The sequence below is a fragment of the Scylla paramamosain genome, chromosome 29 (assembly GCF_035594125.1).
Source record: "Scylla paramamosain isolate STU-SP2022 chromosome 29, ASM3559412v1, whole genome shotgun sequence".
Classification (NCBI taxonomy): Eukaryota; Metazoa; Arthropoda; class Malacostraca; order Decapoda; family Portunidae; genus Scylla; species Scylla paramamosain.
Window position 1 is genome coordinate 11,829,119 of NC_087179.1, and position 20,261 is coordinate 11,849,379.

At 40.2% G+C, this 20,261-nt stretch overlaps 1 protein-coding gene across 1 annotated transcript; it reads left to right on the forward strand.

The window, feature by feature from the left end:
* Positions 1 to 667: 667 nt before the first annotated feature.
* Positions 668 to 15,771, forward strand: LOC135115305 (nuclear cap-binding protein subunit 1-like). The gene is made up of 16 exons (XM_064031908.1): positions 668 to 827; positions 1,954 to 2,042; positions 3,292 to 3,477; positions 3,895 to 4,075; positions 4,387 to 4,601; positions 5,328 to 5,491; positions 6,098 to 6,223; positions 6,849 to 7,020; positions 7,593 to 7,660; positions 7,867 to 8,004; positions 8,719 to 8,822; positions 9,292 to 9,527; positions 9,890 to 10,080; positions 10,827 to 11,064; positions 11,419 to 11,532; positions 12,448 to 15,771. Exons 1-16 carry the CDS (start codon positions 791 to 793, stop codon positions 12,559 to 12,561), a joined length of 2,373 nt encoding a protein of 790 aa, XP_063887978.1. The 5' UTR covers positions 668 to 790; the 3' UTR covers positions 12,562 to 15,771.
* Positions 15,772 to 20,261: the final 4,490 nt, after the last annotated feature.

Consider the following 20,261-nt stretch of genomic DNA (forward strand, 5'->3'; position numbering starts at 1 on the left):
ATAACAGAGAAGAGTATTTTAACAAAGCGTAGGCGTATGAATCTTGTATAGATCCATCTTTCCTGCTATTATCACAAGATTATCATTCTAATTGCATCATCGTAAGCAGCATTATAATCAGCAGCAATACCAGCAGTATAATCATTATCATCACCAGCAGAAACACACACACACACACACACACACATATATATATATATATATATATATATATATATATATATATATATATATATATATATATATATATATATATATATATATATATATATATATATATATATATATATATATATATATATATATATATATATATATATATATATATATATATATATATATATATATATATATATATATATGTATATATAGTGACATTATAAAGGGTTCCAACCTTCAGGCAACAGAAGAGGTGATATTTAATTTTAAGAGCACTGGAGAAAATTAAGAAAATGGTGTATGAAATACGTAAGGAGAGGAAATAACAGAGGGAGAGCATACCTGAACAGTGGGTATTGCAAGCAGCACCGGGATTAACATTATTATCATTATAACCACAAAATTTATTAGAATAAACAACTAAAAACGAGGCAATTAAGTTAAAAGACGTGTTACAGACTAATAAAAATTCCATCACGTCCCAAACTAGAGAAACATCGAGATCAAGATCAAGTGGAGGCGAAACCGTCGGATGCCGAAGTGACGTTACTTGCCCTGTGAGTGGTTGTCGTGGCGTGGCGTCTCTACATTTTGACATATTCCTTGCGGACGTGAGGAGGAAGCCGCCACCATGAGTCGCCGGAAGTTCGATGAGATGTCGGAGTATGGTGAGAGGACATGATTACCAAATATAAGCTTAGCGTTCCCCCGTGAAATATAATGACTAGGCCAGACTGGTGGGGGGAGAACCAGAGGGGGAGAAATTCGTCTGATTTTTTCGTCTACTTGTTGTATTTCCTAACCTGGCGCTGCTGTGGTAGGGGAGGAGATGCGTAGGTGGCTCACTAGTAATAAAGAATGTACTAACCCGAAAAGTCTTTATTTTGTCATTGTTATTTAGTTTTTTATTTTTAGTTTGTCATAGTTTCCCCTTTTCTCCTTCCTCCTTCACTTTCCCCGTTCCCTTAACTCTTTTTTGTTTCTTCTTTCTTTCCTATACTTTGTTTTTTCCTTCCCCTTCCTGCACTTTTTTGTTTCTTCTTTCTTTCCTATACTTTATTTCATTTTTTCCTTCCCCTTCTTGCACTTTTCCCTTTCCTTTTTTTCTTCTTTTCCTTTACACTGCTTTATTTTTTTTCCTTCCCTCTACACTTTTTTTATTTCCCTTTATCTCTTCTCTTCCTTTTTTACTATAACTTATCATTCCATTCCCAGCACAACACTCAAAGTTTAATAGACTTTTACGTCAGGTTGGGATGCTGCCCTTCACATAGGTGGTCAACATAAGTACAAGGTGTGCCAACAGTCATTTCCCTTCAAGAAGTCATGGGTTGACCTGTAACTGAGATCAACCTCAAGGAAATATGGCACCTATTTTCTTTCTCTCCCATTAATCCATCACTGTTACCTGTGGTTTGATTCTTACTCTCACACTGTCTATCCCATATGGGGTGACTGAAACAAAGCAACACACATACACACACACTCATCATTATCAGTTTATATCATCACTAGCATTTTATTTTCCTGCATTCTTCTTGACCTCCTTTCCTGCCCTCATGTTGACCTCCCTGCCCTCACATATATATACGAGTATCATCATCATTATCAGTTTATTTTTCTTCATATCTCTTAGCCTTCTTTCCTTGCCTCTCGTATTTAAATCATTATCAGTTTGTTTTTTCTTCATATTTCCAGACCTCACATCAAATTTACATAATTATCAGCTTATTCTCCTTCATACCTATTCCTTGACCTCCTTTCCTGGCCTCATGTCACCTCCGTTACCCACAGACTCCAGCAGGGACCGCAAGAGGCGCCGCACTGATGCCGTAGAGATCGAGGACCGCCTGGAGTCCCTCATCATCAGGGTTGGAGAGAAGGTGAGTAGCTCAGGGAGGGAGACCATATATAAAAATCCAGTTTTATATCATATTGATAAATAAGGTCTATACATGTACAGACAACTCCCTACTCAATGAAGCAGCTTTTCTACTTATCTTTCTAACAAAATCAACAACTGTCATCTTTTTTTCATAGCAGCTGTCATTGGCTAGAGCTGCCTTTGACATGAATCTTGGGCCTGCCTTCTTCCTCTCTCCCTCCACATCCCAATCTCAATGAAAATAGACTAGGTTGAGTAAATATGAGGTTTGGCAAGGAAAGAATAAGAGAAGAATATCAAAAGAGATAAGGTGGATTAGGGTGACAAGATATAAACTTTTGGTGAGAGAAAGGATAAGAGAAGTTTTAAAGGCAAAGATGCATGGTTGATGAGGGAAGGTGGACTGGGGTGAGTAAATGTGAGGTTGTGGTGAGTCAGACATGAAATCTTTGGGAAGAAATGTGTGAATTATGAATTTTTGTTATCAGTTCAGCTATTCATTCATTTATTCATGTATGTGTGCTTTGTATATTGGAATGCTTGAGTTTGTAGAGAGAGAGAGAGAGAGAGAGAGAGAGAGAAAAAACAATATCTAATGCTCTAAAAGAGAAAGATAAGATAATGAAGGGTATGAATGAATGAAGAACAAGCTGTGCATAACAAACACAAGGGGAAGAATGACCAAGTGTTGGATGATGTGTAACAAAGACTTTAGCATGTTAACATATTGAGACACCAACACACAAACACATTAACCAAGCTTCTCATTAACAGATTAACATACTAACATACAGCAGATTAAAAAAAGTGACACCTGACCTAACCTAAAACACCAAGAAACTAACTAATTAATAGATAAACATGAACACACTAACAAATCAACACAATAACACCCAAAACCAACACACTAACAAACACTAGCACATCATCTCCCCAACACCAACACACCCACATACCTTAACCCTTTAACAGCCACTTGGTACACCTTTCCCTAATTACCATTCACTCTGAGACACCTTTACTTGTTCTACAGCCATATCCAATCTCTGAACTGGGAAAAAAATTGCAAAAATGTATTCTTTTCACATGTAACTTTCTTATAGATGCTTATAAAGACTTCACACATTGCTTCTGGTGCTGCTAATTGTTTTGTGTCACAGTGAAAGGGTTAACACACTAAGACAGCAAACCGACACACTAGCAAACACTCACACATTAGCACAGTAACATATTGTCTCTCCTCCCAGAGCACCTCATCCTTGGAGAGCAACTTGGAGGGGCTGGCCAGTGTGCTGGAGGCCGACATCAACAACTACAAGGGCAAGATTCTCAAGATCCTGAGTGACTGTGCTGTCAAGATGCCCGAGAAGACCACCATCTACACCACCCTTGTTGGCCTCCTTAATGCCAAGAATTACAACTTTGGTGGCGAGGTGAGATCATCAGCTGGTCACAGTGCTCAACTGGCTCTTGTTGTTGTTGGTGGTGTTGCTATTGTTGTTGTTGTTGTTTTTTGTTCTTTTCTTCTGGTGAATGTCAGGAGGCTGTGTCTGTGTAATGTAGCTTCCCTTTTCCTCTTGTATCTTTGTTCTATTTCCTAATTCTGAAGCTCTTTTCCTTTTTGTTTCTGTAATTTTCCAAAATCTTATTATTATTCTTATCACACAAATTAACCTCCTGTTCTTTATTTATGTGTCAATGCAAACTTTTTTACAGTGCTCTGAATATTAACAAAACAAGAACCGTAGCAGCAAGAAAGTTAACATCAAACAAACTTAACCTGACTTAATCTTTCCCTTTCCCTCAGTGCCCACCACTCTGTTTAATCATTACCTCTCCTCCCCTCTCAGTTCGTGGACATGATGGCCCGCAAGCTGAAAGAGGCCGTCAAGGCATGCATGTGGAAGACCGCCCGTTACGTCCTTCGATTCTTTGCTGACCTGGTCAACTGTCACGTCATCTCCACCAACTCCCTGCTGCAGCTTCTCCACACTTTCCTTGACACCGCTCGGGATGACAACTCGCCTCAAGGTAAGTGTCTCTCTCTCTCTCTCTCTCTCTCTCTCTCTCTCTCTCTCTCTCTCTCTCTCTCTCTCTCTCTCTCTCTCTCTCTCTCTCTCTCTCTCTCTCTCTCTCTCTCTCTCTCTCTCTCTCTCTCTCTCTCTCTCTCTCCTCTTTTCCTGTTTGTTAATGTTATTTCATGCATTACCACTAATTTACTCTTTATATCAGTAATGAAGACTTAAATTTTACTCTAGTCTGAGAAGGGGAAAGTAAATAATGTCATGTGTGTGTGTGTGTGTGTGTGTGTGTGTGTGTGTGTGTGTGTGTGTGTGTCTCAGTGCGCAGCGACACCTACGTGTATGCCGTGCTGAGCTGCCTCCCATGGGTGGGGCGGGAGCTGTACGAGAAGAAAGAGCAAGACTTGGAGCGACTCCTTAAGCATATTGAGATCTACGTCAGGAAGCGTAGCCGCAAACACATGCCGGGGCTCAGGGTGTGGCGCTCCGACCGGCCACACCCGCAGGAGGAGTACCTGGACTGCTTGTGGGCACAGGTGAGAGGTGATGTTGCTTCTTGTCAGACCTTTATCTACACTGTCTTTGTCCATGTGCATCTGTTCTTTCTTCTTATTACAGCCTTTATTTACCTGGACTGTTTGTGGGTGCAGGTGAGTGTTGTCACTGCTGCTTTTTGTAAGACCAGTGGATCTCAAACTTTGGGTTGCAGGGACAAAAATCAAGTACATTTATCATTGTATATTTTCTTTCTCTTTACTTTACTATGGGTCACAACAGATTGGAATGCTCCAAATAGGGTCACTCAGTCACTCATGGAAAAGTTTGAGAACCACTGTGCTAGACTTTTATCTATACTGTCTTTATCCACATGAGTCTATTCTTGCTTCTTGTCACATGCTCTACCTACTCTGCTTGGCTCCTATGATGGGATTTCCAAGGCACCTCTATACCTGAATTACCTCTTTTTTGTATGGGAGAGAGAATTAGCAAACCCCTTTTCTTCAGGATTTTTGCCTTTTGATCTTCCCTTGTCCTTTATTGAGTACCTTGTTTCCATCGTCAGTCTTCCCATCAGATCTGCTTTCTCGAGTGCCTTGTTTCCATCTTCCATCTTCCTGTCAAATCTACCTTATGGAGTGCCTCGTTTTCATCTTCCATCCGTTGATCAAATCTGTCTGTTGAGTGCCTTGTTTCCATCTTCAATCTTCCTATGAAATCTGCCTTAGTGAGTGCCCTGTTTTCATCCTCTATCCTCCCATCAGATCTGCAAGCTGCGATCAGACAACTGGCAGGAGAAGCACATTGCTAGGCCCTATGTGGCATTCGACTCCATCCTGTGTGAAGCCCTGCAGCACAACATCCCACAGATCACCCTGCCGCCACACCACTCAGACAACACCTACACCTTCCCCTGGGTGGTGTTCAGGTGTGTGTTTACTGTTTACTAAGTTGTGTGTACATAGGTGTTGCATACAGGGCTTGACTTGTGTTCTTGTGGTCTTGTCTTCTTTGTTCTGCTCTTCCTGTAGTTGATGTGGTTGATGTTGAGTGCGAGGGAAAGGTGCTGCGTTCTTTATTTATGTCATCTCTTCTTGTAGCCTTTTTTTTTGGGGGGGGAGCATAGATGCTGTGTGTGTGATGGGTGTTAGTGATGGTGTAGACTAACTTCTTTCTCCACAGATTAGTTCAGGTTTTTTCCTCAGTTACTGTCTTGTACTTCTGTTTTTTTTATAGTTGTTTTTTTTTTAGAGAAGTTTTCCCTTTTGTTAGTTATACATTATAGGTACATCTGTGTTGCAGTTTAGACAGGCGTTCCCTTTCCTCATTTACACATCATGCCTCTGTGTTGCGATTTAGAGAAACTTTCCCTCTAGTTAATTATAATTTATACTTCAATGCTGCAATATCAGCAAACTTCTCCTCGATATTTATACATCATACATCTATGTTACAATTTAGACAACCTTTCCCAAGTCACAATACAGTATTTTCCATGCACTAATCGATGTCTTACTTATTTGTTCCCCGGCAGGCTGTTTGATTACACAGACTGCCCTGAGGGTCCTGTGCTGCCTGGTGCCCACTCCATTGAGCGCTACCTGATTGAAGAGCACCTACACAATATCATCAAGGAGTACCACCTGGAGAGGAAGCAGTGGTGAGTGTGTGGTCCATCATCATTTGACACCCACATCCTTATTATCCATTACCACTGTGTTTCAATGAGGACAAGAGTGATTGATGTGCATGTGAGTGTGTGCCACTTTTGGGCCACCACACATGTGATTGCCAGCCTAGTGTATAGGTAGATAAATTTTCCCTTACAGAGTGGGATGCTTTATGAATCAATCTAACTTTTTGTGGTTATAGATGATTGTAAGTGTGGTGGATGGAGAGGTGAATTTTAGTTATGATACTGGTGGAGTGTGTGAATGAACAGATGAGATAAATGGAGGAACTGATAACAGGTAAATAAATGTGAGAAATAGATAATCCCTTGACTTAACTCTTCAGGGACTGTCAACTTCACTGGGACTATAAAAAAAAAAGACCATCCCAAACCTCAGTAACACCAAACCCACCCATCTACAAGAAAGTTATGGGAGAAAAAGAATAGACGGTACATTTTCTATCCAGTTCAAAGATTGGATATGGGTGTAGAACAAGTAAAGGGTGTACCAAGTGGCAGTCAAAGGATTAACCTGACTCCCTCTTTCCCTTTCCCTTTATCATCAAACAAGCTTAACCTGACTCAGACCCACCCTCACCACCACCATCCACAGTGCCGCCGTTCTGTTGGACTTCCCCCTGAAACACAAGATCCCGCTGGAGTATATGATAGTGGAGGTGGTGATGGCTGAGCTCTTCCACCTTCCTGTGCCTCGCTACCTTGAGATCTGCTACGGCTCCCTCCTCATCGAACTGTGCAAGCTGCAGCCCGCCACGATGCCCCAGGTCCCTTGTCTTGGCTTGTTTTGTCATGTTTTGTCTTTTTATATCAGTTTCTCTCTCTCTCTCTCTCTCTCTCTCTCTCTCTCTCTCTCTCTCTCTCTCTCTCTCTCTCTCTCTCTCTCTCTCTCTCTCTCTCTCTCTCTCTCTCTCTCTCTCTCTCTCTCTCTCATTTATATTTACAAGGAAACAAATCTATAATGATGAATTTTGTAATCGTAAATCACATTAATTCATAATATTGTTGTCAATCAGCACTTCATTATGTTACACCTTTCTTCTTACATATATGTTGCTAATTAATCCTTTCACTGCTATTTGTTGCATTTCTCCTTAATTACCAGCTTTTCTGTGACATATTTTCTTGTTCTACAGCCACTTGCAAACATTATACTGCCTAGAAATTGCAAAGTATACTTTTTTTTTTATCCCTTCCTTTCTTGTACACCCAAATAAAGATCCCATACATTGTTTTTAGCATTGTGAAGTGTTACATGTCACAGTGAAGTCTTAAGGATCTGGTTAAGTCTTGTAAAGCAAACAGGTGTGTGATGGTAATGTGCGTCCCTTTCCTACAGGTGTTAGCACAAGCCGTGGAGTTGTTGTTTGATCGTATAGACACCATGAATGTTTGCTGCTTCGACAGGTGAGTGCCAAGGACTTTACCTGTGTTGTTGTGGCAGTGGTGGTGAAGGGAGGCTGAGGCCTTGACTCACTGACTGAAATAGTACTGTTGAGAGAGTAAAGCATTAAAGAATACAGCCCATGACTCAGTGCCTTGCTACTCATCATCAAGGGAGGAGGGCCAGATGCCTCCATGGAAGTGTCTAATGCTGGTGGTGTTGTGGGCAGGTTTGTGAACTGGTTTGCATACCACTTGAGCAACTTCCAATTCAAGTGGTCATGGGATGACTGGCTGGAGGCGGCACAGCTGGATCCCATGCACCCCAGGGCCAAGTTCATCATTGAGGTGCTGCTCAAAGCCATGAGGTAATGTTGGCTGGTGGTGGTGGTGGTGGTGGTGTTGGTGATCATTAACTCTTGCTGTCTTGACCTATTGTTATATATTTTTTACTTGTTTTTCTTGGTGATAGTGATGGTTTTTTTTTTTTTTTTGTCCTTTATTCAGTTTGTTTTATCTTCCTTCATCTCCTATAACCTTTAATTTTTACCAGCAAGATATAAACAGTGATTGGGTTGAATTATGTTAAGTCAGGTTAGGCTTTCATCTGGACAACCTCACAGATCTCCAGCCATGCATAAAAAGTCCTCACCCATCATCTTTATCCTTCAAGTTATCGCATCACCAGAAGATAGCAGATGTTTGGTTAGATTACATTGTTAGGTTTACTTATGGACAGCCTCACAGATCTCCAGCCATGCATTATAAATTCTTAACCTCTATCTCCATCCTGTCAGAAGAGCACAGATGTAGGTCTAGATTATGGTACATTAACCCTATCACTGCTATTTCACACATGGTTCCTTAATGCTTAACAACGCCAGGACATTTAATTTCTTCAACAGCTGCCACTGAAGATTCTACTGCCTATACATTGGAAAATCTAATCTAATATGTTTCCCTTTGTTGTAGAGTTCATGCATTACTTTTAATGGTATAAATTGTTCCATGTTAGGTTTACATATGGACAGCCTTGCAGATCATAATTCCTTTTTTTTTCCCCTCCTGTCTCCATCCATCAGACTGTCTTACCGCCAGAGGATAGCCGAGGTGGTGCCTGAACAGTTTGATTGCTTCGTGCCCCTCAAGCCCGAGCCGGTGTACAAGTTCTCCATTGATACGGCAGGTGAGTCCTGATTGATTAGTTGAAGGTGCTTTCCAACACTTGGTGATTGCATTACACCAAAACTAGTAATAATGTAGGTCATGATAATGATTGAAAAAATAAATGATTAGTTAAGTTTTGCTGATCTTAACACCATAAAATTTTGGTCATATTACATTGAATTTATATTTCACTTATTTATTTTTTTATTCAACTAAATCAACACTAGTAAGTAGGTAGATAACTATCTTTTTATTAGCTAAACCAACACCAGTAAAAATACATACGTAGAAATATTCACAATGCCTTACAAATTCCCTTTCTTCTCTCACAGAGCTATAAATACTCAGAAAATAATTACATATCCAGTACCTCAGGACCTCACTAACAATTTCCCTTTCATTTATCACATAACTATAACTGCTGAAGAATAATTACATAACTAATACCACAGCACCTCACTAATGCACTCCTATTCACTAACACACAGATGCAGACTTGCCTGGCCTGGACACAGCTCAGCGGCTGGAGTCAGTGGTGCGAGCAAAGGGGTCAACCGCGGAGGTGCTGCAGGTCCTGGCCGAGCTGCCCAACCCACTAAGGGAGAATGAGGACTCTGAGCCAACACACAACCCCCTCCAGATCCAAGTGTTCGTACAGACGCTACTGCATCTCGGCTCAAAGAGTTTCTCCCACGCCTTCGCCGGCATCTCCAAGTTTCTGAAGGTGGGAGGGTTGTTGTTTGTTGTCTTGTTTTGTTCAGTTTTAAGGAGACCAAGAAGTGTAGGTGTAGTAGGTGATGGTGATTACATTTTTTTTTTTCCCTTCTGTTGTGTTTTATTTTGTTTACTTTTTGTATTTGATGTCTTTATTCAGGTTTTTATTGCATTCATTTATGTATTTTCTGTGTTAATTTCCATCCTTTTTTTTTCATATTTAAGTTATCCATCTATTAATCAGCATGTAGGTTTTCATTCATTTTTTCCACCTGTAGTCTTTTTTTTATTAATCTCATCATATTACTTGCCTCCTGATGACATGTGTATGCTTCTGTTTCATGTACTCACCCACTGACATGTTGCTTGCAGGTGTTTGAGAGCACTGTGGGCAACAACGAGGAAGGGCAGCTGATAGTGCTGCGGGAGATGCACGATGTGTGGTCTACTCACCAGCAGATGGTGGTAATGCTGTGTGACAAGTTCTTGCGCACACAGATTGTCAGCTGTGCCACCATGGCCAACTGGATCTTCAGCAAGGAGATGACCTCAGAGTTCACAAAGTAAGATGTAGCTGTAACTTTATCATCTCCTGTTTCTCTTGTGTACTGTTGTCTTAAGTAGTGATGCCATTATGCCAAATGTTTTAGGCCGATAGATAGTATCACCTAACCTAATCCTGTTTTTCTTGGTCTTTGTGAAGATTATAAGACATTTGTAGACATGAAATTCACGGGACTTTGTAACATGACTACTTGGGACATTGTATGTGTTGGTTTGTGTCTCCGATTTCATAACCACCCTTTTCTTCTTGTCATCTGTTTCTGTGCCTGTAATCTAATTAAATCCACTCATATGCATTCCATGGAAGATGCATGCACACTGATTATATCACAGACAAAACACACACACACACACACACACACACACACACACACACACACACACACACACACACACACACACACACCTCCCATAATGACCCATACAGTCTTAGAGAGAGATACAGAGAGAGAGAGAGAGAGAGAGAGAGAGAAAGAGAGAGAGAGAGAGAGAGAGAGAGAGAGAGAGAGAGAGAGAGAGAGAGAGAGAGAGAGAGAGAGAGAGAGAGAGATGAGATGAGATGAGATGAGATGAAAAACACAAATATACACAGAATTCCCATGATGACCCACACAGTCCTAGAGAGAGAGAGAGAGAAGTGACAAGAGATCGTAAACTTACACTTGCACAACCCCACCACCCATCTCTAGTAACCTGAGGCATGACTGAGACAAACTGTAACAACACAACACACTGCCATTTGCAGGAACTACATCTGGGAGATTCTGCATGGCACCATCCGCAAGATGAACAAGCACGTGGCCAAGCTGCAGCGGGAGGTGAATGAAGCACGGGAGAGGAGGACGGGCAACGAATCAGACGACTCTTCCTCCGACGATGAGGAGCAGCGGCCCCGTCCCAGCGAGGAGGAGATAGAGCGCATGGAGGAGAAGCTGGAGACTGCACAGGCTGATCAGAAGAACCTTTTCCTTATTATCTTCCAGGTGTGTGTCTCTGTGTGTGTTTGTGGTAACTATCTGTACTGTCATAGGATTGAGTTAAGCTTGGTATGACATGTTCTTAGCAATCTTTTTTGTTGTTATCTTTTAGTTGTGTGTGTGTGTGTGTGTCTTCCACCCATTTCTACTTCCACAGTATTGAGTTAAGCTTGTTATATCCTGTTTTTAGTGGAATTATCATATACCTCATTCATTCTTTTCTAATCATTCTTTTTCATCCTCCTCATTGTCCTCTACTATTTCTACAGCCTTTCATTACTCTCTCTTCCTTCCTTTCCTTCATCCCTTATCCCCATCACCCTGCCACACCACTCACATCCTTCTTTCATGCCCCCACAGAGGTTCATCATGATCCTGTCTGAGCATCTGGTCCGCTGCGACACAGACGGCCGGGACTTCAACACACACTGGTACAGGTGGACCATTGGACGCCTGCATCAGATCTTCATGATGGTGAGTACTGACTGCTTGTACTTTGTGTCTAGCCTCCTGTTTCTGCTGGCCTCTTTATATTCTTATTTGAATGTATATTTATGGAGTTGCTGTGAGAAGGAGGAAAAGACAAGGATGAGAAGGAATGCATATGTATTTGCTTGCATGTCATAGTTTTTTACATAATGGATGATGCTGGTACTCAAGGTCACCTCTCATCATCACTATGCTTGTTTTTTACTACCCAGCTTCACCTGCCTGTCGTATCTGCCTCCTTCAGTTTTAATATGCAAGGCAGCACTGTTAGAAATTCACTCTTGGCATTAATCTACAACCTCATACTGGACGTGAGATGTAAAATGGATTTGTTTACATGTGGTTGCTACTATTGCATGCACCTTTCCTCTGCCTTGGGGTGCTAATGTTAGGTTAGGTGATTTGGTGATGTAGGTTAGGTGAGGTGATGTGTAATGATTCTTGCTAAGTTATAGTGTGTTGTTAGTGTTAGTGGTTTTGGTGTTACGTTAGGTTAGGTGATGTGTAATGATTCTTGGCTGTATACCTCATGGTGTTTTGTTAGCATTTGTGGTTTTGGTGTTAGGTTAGGTGATGTGTTTTATATAGCTAAGATAAGGTGGTAAGGACTAGGATGAGGCTATCAGTGAATGGTTGAGGGGTTGCTGTTAGGTCAGGAAAATACTCGTTTGTCATTCCTAGAACACAAACTTCTGTCCAGTCATCATCACTATTTTGTTTTTACATTATTATGTTGGCTGGCTGATAAGTCTCTCCCACTAATGGCCAGATCTCCTCCCTGATGTTCATTTTTCTCTTGTACATACTGAATAACATAAACCTGCATACTGTGATGTGATGTGTTAAGGCCACCAAGCATCTGACAACCTGACCTTACACACATTTCCTTCCCCACCACAGCATAACACACAAGTGGAGAGGTACAGCCAGACCCTCAGCACACTGCTCTTCACCCAGGACTTGGAGCCTCACATCCTGGATGCCTTCAACCAGTTCGTGGCCCTGCGCTCCTAAGACACCAGCCACCCTCCATTCAGTGCCCTGCTCCATCTCGTTTCATTGTGGAGTCTCATTTTACTCCTCTCTTCATGTAACCTTTTATTTGATCTATATCTCTACAACATGTCATTTCTCATTCTCACTCACTCATTCTCTCTACATGCTGGGACACTCTTGTTTTAGGTGTGACATCCCTGGTCTCCTCTATCCATCTCTGCTTAATCTGCATCTCTACTGCAAGTCATCTTTCACTTAGTCTCTGAAGGTTCTGAATCACCCACTGTTTTATTCCTAACATCCCTCATCTATTTCTCATCTTGACACCTTTCTTTTATCCCTACATTTGACCTGCATCTGCACCCCATCATCACTCATCACTCACTGTCTCACTCAATGCTGTGAATCGCCCCTTTTTTAATTCTGATATCCCTCACCTTATTCCTAAGGTCCTCCTGCAAATTCTCCATTTAATACCCTTTCCACTTTGATATGCAGCAATTTACAACACTTATAGTCACGGCATTAAACCTTCACAAACACCTGCAAGAAAGATGGTGTTAAAAAAGATTCTCCAATGTCCAGCCAGTATACTGTTGACAAGTGAGTCTGGAAAAAATGACTCGGTGATTTGTGAGTTAGGAAAGATTTGTCAAATAGCAGTGATAGTGTTGCCTAATCTGTATCTCCACTGCAAGTCCTCATATTCTTGCATCATTTACTTACTTACCTTTGTGGATGTCAGCCTCACTCATACTTTATTCAAGCCTTTTATATATATATATATATATATATATATATATATATATATATATATATATATATATATATATATATATATATATATATATATATATATATATATATATATATATATATATACTTCCATACCTCACTCCAGGTCTTGATAATACTCCTTCACTCCTATACTCACAGTTTTCCATCCTAAGACCCCACCATTATATCTTGCTGACTTTATTATACTGGTTTTGTCACTCACTTTATCTTGTGCCTCCATTCACATCCCTTAGGCCAAGCAGGTGCAGGTGTGTTGTGTTTGGGGTAGTGCGTGTGTACCAGTGTGTGTCAGTTGTCCTATAAATGTGACGCAGTTAAATACTTTCATGGTGTAACTTTCTTAGCCTTCAGTTGTAATTGTAAGGTGATGAGGTGTGAGTTGTAGGAGCAGCAATAGTGAGGGAAGACTAGTGAGGTTGTTAATGGTATTGAAGGAATAATTTCTATGCAGTTAGGAGAAGTAGCAGCAGTGAAGGTGACACACAGGCCTAAAAATAAAACTGCCTGCGTCATCAGCATTGTAGTCAGAGGAGTGTGGTGAAATGCCTACTATGGAGGTGTGGGGGGTGCAGGATGACGCCTGTGCTGTAGTGAATCAGACTTCATTGTGGCTGCAGGACATTGACTGAGGCTTGCTGCTGATGCATCATTTATGACCATGCACACACACACACATACTAAAATGTTGGGTAATGGGAAGTGTTTGAATTATATAAAAAGTGCAGGTTCCCTCTATCAAAAAAATCAAACATGGAATATACTGGAGTGAGAGGTGACAGAAGTGAGAAGTGTGTGTACACCAGATAAAGGAAAAGCTGGATAAATGGAAATGAAGAAAAGATTATACAAGTGTAGCTCAAGCCCTGCACACACACACATGCACACACCATTATATTTAGCCTGTGTTAGTTTTTTCCACAATATCTATTTAATTTTGTGTAATGTTTGTGTAAGTGTTAATGGTCCATATTACCAGATTACAGTGGAGCCTTCTTGTCCTGTTAAAAGTAGACAAAGTGAGAAAGGGGAAAGAATTAGTAAAGGTGTTGTATACAGGAAGTGTAATAGCACTAAGCAATACTGAAGGTGACGGTGAAGTGCACCTGAGCTGGGAGGATTCAAGATCATCAAGGAGGATCTAAAAGCAATACAAAGCAAAAGTCAAAAGGAGAGGAAGAAAACTCTTAGAAATTTTGGAACATTTCTCATGATTATTTTAAAAGCTATAAGGAAAAAAATACAGAAGTTGCAATGTCCATATGAAAAAAAAAAAACAATGAATCATAGGAAGTTTAATTTTTGTGATGAAAAGTGAAAAAATTATGAGAACAATACCTTGTAGAGAATATATAAAAGGAAACCAAAACAAGAACAGATGATGAATGAGGGATTACAAATCAGTAGCAAGTGAAAGTGAAGTTGGAGTAAGAAAAAAAAAAAACAAGTGGAGAATCAAAAGGAAAGGATTGTAGGAAGGCAAGCAACAAGTAAAAGTGAGAGGCCATGACAAAGGCAATCCCCTTGAAGATGAGCAATTATCAAGATGCTGGTGGGCTGAAGAAATATCTTCATTTAAATATTGCAACTGTAACACTATTGTGTCCTTGTGTACCACTGAGTGACAGTTCATTTTATCCTTTGAATGTGAGACAAAAAACTAAGCTAACCCATTGCTCCCATAGTAAAATAAAGGTTCATATTCTCAAGTATCACAGTGTCATCTCTACTACTTATAGCAAGCTGTAGTGGATGTTCTTTAAGGTTTTCCAAGATGCTAGTGATAGTTTAACAAGGTTTCTATACTTTTAACAGGCTCTAGTGGAAGTTATGAGGGTTTCAAGGTTGTTTGCATGATGCTAGGGACAGCTCAACAAAGATCCTGAGGTTTCAATAGATTAGTGGAGGATTTTCTTCATGATGCTAGTGATAACAAATCCTGCACAAGCAATAGAAAAAAAAACAAGAACAAATTATTCGTCTATGGCCTCAGAAAAAAGTTATGAAAGAATGAACCATTTAAGAATATAAAGCTTAGGAAAATGTCATAATGCACGTACTATAGTTACAATACCGTGACTATTATTATTTTTTCCTGTACCGTATTTAAGTGTATATTTTTGTTGGGCGAAAGAGAAGTTATGATATTTATTCAGGATGCCCTATAAGTCCAGTTTTGGTGTCTGAATGTATGTATGATATATCAGACCCTCGGAGTGTTGATGTGCAGTATATGGGAGGAGTGAGCTCTGTTCACACTATATTAAACCTCTACTACTATCATTATTCTTATACTATAATCACTATATAGACCCATCATATTTTTATTTTTTCTCATACTACAGTGAAATTATAATGATGATGTGATGATAGAAGTGTGTATATACGTTTAATTGATGAAAAGGACAAAAAAAAAAGACAAAAAAAAGTGTGTGGAGTGTATTATTTCACCAAGTTTAGATTACAACCTAAAGGGTTTGTTGAAAGAAAATATATCATGGGGGTGTTTCAAGATTTAAGAAGGCGGATTTTGATGCTGATAAATTATGGTAATAATAAGAAATGAAAGGCGTGGATTTTACAAGTGATTGTTTTGTTTTTCTATGAAGGTTAACAAGTAGATAAATCTCTCTCTCTCTCTCTCTCTCTCTCTCTCTCTCTCTCTCTCTCTCTCTCTCTCTCTCTCTCTCTCTCTCTCATACAGGAAACGGAAGACAATTTAAATCAATATTGCCTTGTTAGGTGGTAGATGAGTGGAACAGAGTAAGTTATCAAGCAGTACAGAATCAGTAACAAACATGAAAACGATGAGAGGTGGACACACACACACACACACACACACGGAAGTAGTTAAAGGATGGTGGAGAGGAGGAGGGGGGATGGGGAGGAGTAAGAGTGGCAGAGAGAAGATGGACGCGTGGCCTTGACATCGCTACCGCCCTAGAATTCGTACCGCGTCTCTGTAAAAGTACACTGGCGGTCATAAATAGACAATAACCTTCTGCACTTCCTATTGTGTTTAGTTTGCTTTGAAAATATGAATCTCACTGCACTTTGCTTTGTTTATCAGTCTAGTTCCTCTCATCTCTGACTTTCTCTGTCTTATGAATCTTATTGTATTATATTTGCTTTGTCCTTCAGTTTTTAACTCATCTGCTAACTTCCTGACTACCATTTAAAGTAAAGAATCTTTAAACTATCACAATAACCAATAAATAGCCTTGAAAACCAGAATAACACCCAGTAAAGCCTGGTAAACGCCTAGGATTGAGGGAGAGACGCGAAGCAGTGGAAGTGAGTATGGAAGACTTAAAATAGTTCAATATGTACATCTGATTGAGTGTAGTTGGTATACGCCAAGGAAGCTTGAGAGTCAAATAACCTGAATTCACGAACTGAAGCTCCGATTCAACGACAGTTGTTACCAGCCAAAGACTGAACGATTAACAAAGAAAACAATGGCTCTCTCTAGCTTCCTTGGCGTCTGCTTATTGTGACAGTGTGCTTTGCCATGACTAGACCAACTTGTGCCATATTCTACCCCTGCACTAGGTACCCCTGCAGCATGCTAGCACAGGTGGCACCCTTGTGAAGGATGCCTATGTGTTCATATGCTAATGTGTGTGTGTGTGTGTGTGTGTGTGTGTTGGCGGGGGGAGGGGGGAGGCTGGGTAACTCTTGCTGTAAGATTCCTGCGCTGGTGCTCTTGCGTATTCTGCCTGTGCACGGAGACAGACCAAGGTCATAAATGATTAAATAAATAAATAAGGATGTAAAATAAGTAGTTCTGCAGCTCCCGGAAAATAAGAATAATGAAGAAATAAACGAAGAAGAAGAAACAAAGAAAGAAAGATGAGAAAAATAAAGATCACCTGCTGCTCCCGGAAAACAAAAAAGAAAAAAAGAAGAACAAGGACAAGAAGAAACAAAATAAAGAAAGAAAGGAAATAAGAAAGATATAAAGATCAACATCTTTCCGCTTCCTAAAGAAAATAATAAACAAATAGATAGATAGAAGAAGAAGAAGAAGAAGAAGAAGAAGAAGAAGAAGAAGAAGAAGAAGAAGGTTACCTAGAGAAGAGAAAAAATAATTAAATAAATAAATAAATAAAAGCCGGTTGAGTTCCGATGTCCGACTCTCCTGTTCCGAAGCAGTTCATGTCACAAAAAAGACAAAACTGTGAAACGTTCCGTTCGGCGTCCTTATCATAATCGTCACTGGTACTACTTTTGACGGCGTGGCCACGAGAAGGGAAGGGGCGCTGGGTGAGTCGCATGCTTCTGTTACTATGAAACATGTCCATCTTCTATGTAAGGCGTCTTGCATCCACCATGATCCGTTTCATGTCACTGATCTGATCGCGCGGCGCGTGTTCTATTTACATCTTGATCTGGATTTCCTTTGATCTGAGTGATCCGGATCATGATCTAGCTGATCTGGATCAGCGGGGGGAGGGGGTTATAGTCAAGGAATATAAAGAGACGACATTTGCTGAAGCTGCTGGCGGCGACCATATTAGCGGCTAAGCAGGCCCTACTGGGGACTTATTTAGGGGAATATACAGCAAGAAAACAGCTGATATGTCTGAGGAACAAAGTGAAAAGTAATAGAATCGTTGCAGAATATTGTTGTGGGCACAAAATGTGAATAGTGGTGATGACAGATGCTACAAACAAGGGAGATAGAACAAACCGCACCGCGCCTAGGTTTAATGGCTTCTGATTACAATTACGTGGCCATTACCGCCTCCACCAACGACTACGTGATGAGGCAAAGGAAGATAATACTTGTTCAGTCGAAAATAATACATATCTACTTTGGAAGTACCTCAGTAATGGTGTCAATAATGTCAGCATTAGGGCCAGGCTAGTCTCACCTTATGTCCGAAAGTTTTTTTTTTTTTTTTTTTTTTTTTTTTTTTTACCATTCTGTGCTTCACCACAGCGAGTTCTTTCAGCATGTTGTGTGTGAAGAGACCTTTGTGTGAAATTATATTATACAACGTTCATGCCCAGGCACGGAACCCAGTCTCGTGGTGCCTGGGTAGGCTTGTGGCTGGGACTCAGGGGTGGCCTTCTCGCCCCAGGTTCCTCGGGAAATGTACAGCAGGTTGTAATAGTCTTCGTTGCACTTTCTTTGAGCACAGTGGCGAGCATCAGCAGTCTGCCGCTTGTGACAGCTGGGCAGCGACATGCTTGTGTTGTTATTTTGATCAGTAATGGCAGCGAGCGTTCTTTTCACCCCGAGCAAATCCAGATCAGATCCAGATCAGATCCAGATCCAGATCCAGATCAATGCTCTAAAGCTGATCAGTGTTGTAAATAGAAGGCGCCTTATATTGCCCACGGTTGCCGCACGCTTATTATTATTGTGCCTGGTTTATTTATTTGTTATTTTCTTTCCTTCCTTCCTTCTTTCTTTCTTTCTTTCTTTCTTTTCTTGACGCGCTCTAACGGAAGTTATCACGAGGGTTTTCATGGTTCTAGTAGTAGTTCAAGGATTAAGTTTACCAAATTCTAGCGGAAGTTACTGAGGTTTTCAAGGATATTTTCGTGGTTCTAGTGATAACCTATTTGATGGAAAACGTCCCTGACAGCCCGAAAGATACAGGAGTAAAAAAAATAAGTAAATAAATTAAATAAATATCACTATGGCAAATTAAAATATAAATATGATATGATAAATATAGGTATAATAGGATATATATATATATATATATATATATATATATATATATATATATATATATATATATATATATATATATATATATATATATATATATATATATATATATATACACACACACACGATTAGAGAAGGAAGGAAAAAAATGAAAAACGCTGTATATATAAAAACAAGACACGAACCATTTAAAACTTAGAACGAAGGAATACGAAAAAGGAAAAAGAAGAAAAGTCATGATTTTTTTTTTTTTTTTTTATGTTATGCTATGTCACAATCATATTCCTCCCGGCTTTGATCCTCCTCCTCCTCCTCCTCTTCCTCTTCCTTCAATGTCGGGGGGAGGGGGGCATTATGACACTGAGAGGCAGGACGCGACGCTGCATCCATTACCCGCCAAGGCTGACTCCATTACGATGCAGCCTCCCCCACCACTGCCTCTCATCCCTTATTTTGATTTTTTTAAACTGTTCCTTCATCAGATACATTTTTAAGGCCACACGGATGGTTTGTCAGGTTCTCAGGAATGCCTTTCCCACTAGTGTTGGAAAATATTTGCAAATGCATCGATAGAATAATGAAAACACTCTTGAAAACCATAATATATTTCATTACAGCCTACCATTTATTTGTGCAGGATTTTTGTTAAACTATCACTCGAATCATGGAAACATTCTTGAATATCATAATTTATTCCACTACAGCCTATTAATAGTGCGTGATTATTCTTGTTAAATCACTACTCATCACCAGAATCATGGAAACAGCACCAGAAACCATAATAAGTTTCCACTAAACTCTAGAGCCTGGCTAAACTATCCATAAAATCATGAAAACAGCCTTTGAAAACCCTAGTAGCTCCCATTCGAGCTGTTCACAATGCAGAAATTTCGCTAAACTATCACTAACATCATGGAAACATTCCTGAAAACCGTAACAACTTCCGCTAGAGCCTGTTCAGTGGAAGGAAATGAGATAGGGTGTTGAAATGTTCTAGAATGCAGGTCTTGCATCATTATCTTAGAAACCTTAGCAGTTAGCGGGTTAGTGTCTTTCTCCTTGAGTGTTTGCTTTGCCTTGGGAGTTTTCGTACAAGCAGCGTCAGCGAAAAGAAAGGTGAAGGAAGCTGCACAGTGTTTCCTTGACGTATGACAAAAAGAAGCCATGTTAATTCGCAGCCATGCACTGCTTCTGTCCGTAATTGATGTGTGTGACTCTACTCGCACGCCTCAAGCTT